General features: G+C 35.4%; 1 protein-coding gene across 1 annotated transcript; it reads left to right on the top strand.

The window, feature by feature from the left end:
• The first annotated feature begins 3000 nt into the window (after positions 1-3000).
• On the top strand, positions 3001-3893 carry LOC18045418 (CASP-like protein 4D1). The gene is given in 4 exon segments (XM_024185588.1): positions 3001-3173; positions 3404-3428; positions 3431-3541; positions 3681-3893. Coding segments are annotated over 4 exon segments (522 nt in total).

Below are 3893 nucleotides of genomic sequence, written 5' to 3'. Positions count from 1 at the left end.
TGAAAACAAAACGAGTGAACTGCAGTGAGACAATTAAAAGCCCACATCAAAAAGTATCCAAATTGTAGCATTAAGAAGTCTGTAGCCAGATGCCTTTTCTGTTTTCACTACGTTTTCCTCCTCTTCTTCGCTTCATGCTTCTCCTCTTCCTCCCATTTCGATAGTAACTGTTCCACATCAATCGAAAAATTTGGATCATCACGAAAATCTTCATCAAGATCATCTCTTGCATCTTGATCAGCACCATCAAGATTGCCGCCAAATCCATCACCAACGTCTTTTTCTTCATGATCATTTGGTGCAATTTTAGCACCACCCACTTGCATCTCCTTTTCTTCTTTTTCTTTAGACTCTTCTTCAGAGTGTGCAATATCCAATGGCTGTTGTTGAGCAGAGTAAATTTCTTTCATTTTTTTTTTTTAATCTTTTTCTCTGAAAGAGTGAGGGCTTTGATGAGGTTTCTTGGAAGAGAATGTTTTATTGGAACTTGTAGAATTCAGTTACGAGAATTGTAGTCGGTGCTCTCTCATTTTTGTTACGAGGAATCTAATACAGCTTTTCAGTTATTAGGTGCTACAGTGCGCACTTGATAGATTGGTTTACAATCGTCAGATTCTCAATTTAGTCTCTGTCTCAGTGTCTAGTTGAATCTCAACCATCAATCATAAGTGAAACTCCATCTCACGATCCGAGATTCCACAACTGTCTCCCAATAACTTAACTACCTTAGCTCCTTATAACGGTATTTTTGAAGCAGCAAAATCGTAATTAATAAATAAAAACTTTTCAGGGAGCTTCGGTCGTTAATAATTCGGAGACAGTTGAGAAAGCTCTTATCATCAGATGGAGTGTAATTTAGTATTGATGGTTGAGATTCAATCAAATACACAGAAACGTACTAGGAGCGCACTGTGGCACGTGATTAAAGCTCACTAAGATTCCTCATAACCAACTTCTCATAACTGATCTTGAAATTCATATATTCCTGAAAAGCATTCTCTTCCAAACAAAAACGAAAGAAATGGAGCAGCAGCAGCTTCAGCCAGAGTACTGCTATGGCTAGTTCAAAAAACCAATCAGGAATGTAAGTCTATTGTATGGCTAGTTTGAAGGGTTTATGATATAAACATGATTCTAGTCTTTTTTTTCTTTTTTCCTTGTATTTTCACATCACCCAAGCAGAATTTTGTGTCTAAAAATCTTCTAGTGTATGTCAGAATATTGCTCTTAATTTACAGCCTTGATATGGCTTGAACTTTGAATTGAGCGCCATACTGAATTTTCTTTGTTTATGAATATGCAGGACAAGCTAAAAGATGGTTCCTTGTATAACAAAATCTCAGAAATACTTTTACTGTCCGCCTATGCAGAGCTCGCTGCCTTTAAGAAATAAGTAGAAGAGACAAGCCCCTGGTATTGCAGGGCTGGTGGCCACCAATTGAGTCAGACAAGCTAGGATTTGAAGGGAGGAAGAATTTAAAATGATCAAGATTCAAATGCATTTGGAGGCAACATATTGAAATCTGAGGATGAGAAGAAATACTGAACTTTTGAAGATCAAAGTTTTGATGATTATCAAATCGTCACATATATTAGTCAGTGTCATTTATCACGGCTCTGTTTTGGAATTCAATTCTAAGAGCTAGCTAGCAAGTCTTGTACTTGTTTAACATTTTATACTAGCGAGGTTGTGTTCTTTTCTGGTGTCGTTGCTATTCTAGGTCCTGCATTAACACTTTGACAATATTTGAATTTCAATTCATGAGAAATTTCTTCATCAAACAAAAGAGATCTGTCTGATTCTTAATGTGGAAGGTTTAATCATGGTTCTGTTTTGGTAAATGCACATCATCAGAATTTGGTGGTGTTAATGGCGAAGGCTTCAGAAAGATTTCAAAGTACACAGACCCGTAAGTAACTAAATTAAAAGAGTAAAATGAAGAATATACAAACGAGTTTATAATCACATATTATATATGTCTGCTCATTAATGTAATTGATGCCTTGACAACACATTAATGGAGCATCAAGTTGGTGAATGAATTATGATTTAGTATAATTGAGTATGAATTAATGGTTATTGTATATTCTCATAAGTAATGACACCTATTCAAACTATGATAATTAAGAATGTTTTAATTCCTTAATGGAATCCAAATACACCAACTCACTTGACAATTTTCTCAAATCTCGCCAAAAAGTTTGCGACATTGGACCGAGTTGAAGAACGTTTGATTAAGCAATTAAAGAATTTTATTTTTTAAATGAAGCAAGGTGATCACCATACCTTCTCTACCTAAAAATTACCAACAGTCCTTTGTTTTATCGCTCTAGTTTGTATGTTTTTCAGCTCCAAACGTCGACATTCAAGTGATTCGTGCTTACATAACAATCAAATGACAGAGAAACGAGATAGAAAATATTAGTTCTTTGATAAGCATGATTAGTTCAGGAAAGGCCAGAAAGCCCTTGCTTGATTAAAAAAAAAAAATCTTAAATTGCACCCATTCTTTAAGTCCCTACTTATGTGAGATTTGTTGATAAAACCCATGAGTTGAAGTTGTGACTCCTTAAGCTTCATTAATTCTTAAATTTAACCCACATGAAATTTAAACGTATTTTCATAATAACAAAAGAGTTGAGTTTTCTCAGCAGATGATTAATTTACGGTCATGACAACTTGAAAGTTGAAAAACCAAAGGCAAGAGATCAATTAAGAAATTGATTCTAAACTGTTTGGGATTTGCACACAGATTATCAATTGTTAGTCAACGAACCCAGCACGTCTATCGCTTAATAACTTTCAAAGTCAACCCTCTCTTTGTTGTATGCAAGAACTAGAGAGTTAATCCAGTTGGCAAAAGCTCAAGTAAACGCTTACTTCGCTATAAATTGTAAGCAAAATGCTAGGCAAATGCCACCATATTAATCAAATTGCGAAAGCAAAAGCACTGGCATATTTTCGTTTTGCTAAAACAAGAAGAAAACAAGATCATTAAGATGGCGCCGCCACCACCCTCCATGAGTTGCCGAATTGCAGCACTATTTCTGAAGGTTCTTACCTTTGTTTGTCTTTTGGTTTCTGTAATTCTGCTTACTACCAATAAAATTGAAGAGGATATCGACTTTGAGACAATATTTAAAATGCGTTTCAACGATATTTACGGCTACAGGTAAATGCCTTGATAATACATATTCTTTTTAGACATTCACCTATCAACTTATATTTTTAGGTAAAAAAATTTCATTTTAAATTTTATGACCATCATTTCTGACCATGTTCTAAATAACTTTGAATCTTTGATTCTTCGGATAAGTAAAAGCACTTATTGTATAAGCACTTACAAACACACATGCATGCAGTACCAAAATCAAGCTCAACATTTGTTTGCAATTAATGTAGATACTTGCTGGCGACAACTGTGTTTTGGGCATGGCCTATACACTCCTGCAAATTGCCTTCACACTGTTCAGTATTAGCACCGGAAATCTCATAATCAGCGGAGATGGAAGCTTCACATTTGATTTCTACGGTGACAAGGTACGCACGTACATACAAATTAAAAATTGATATAAATGTTAATTAATCCGGTACTTTTGTTCTCTTAATCTTTAATTATGGTCGCGCAACCTTGCAAGCTCAATGTTCCTGATAATATATTTTGTTTAATCATTTTCAGGTAACATCATATCAGCTAGCCACAGGTTCTGCTGCAGCATTTGCGGTTACAAAGGAATTGAAGAGATCTGAGCCGATTGAAGGAGTAGAGGACTCCATCGACAAGTTTCTGAACAAAGGGTATGCATGCGCTAGTCTCGTCCTCATCGGGTTTGTTTGTACCGCAATGCTTTCTGTTTTCTCCTTCAATTCACTTCCCAAGAAGTGTAATTGA

Source organism: Citrus clementina, unplaced genomic scaffold (genome assembly GCF_000493195.1).
Source record: "Citrus clementina cultivar Clemenules unplaced genomic scaffold, Citrus_clementina_v1.0 scaffold_4, whole genome shotgun sequence".
Taxonomy (NCBI): Eukaryota; Viridiplantae; Streptophyta; class Magnoliopsida; order Sapindales; family Rutaceae; genus Citrus; species Citrus x clementina.
The sequence above is the reverse complement of the archived record's forward strand: the minus strand, read 5'-3'. Positions and strand labels throughout refer to the sequence as shown.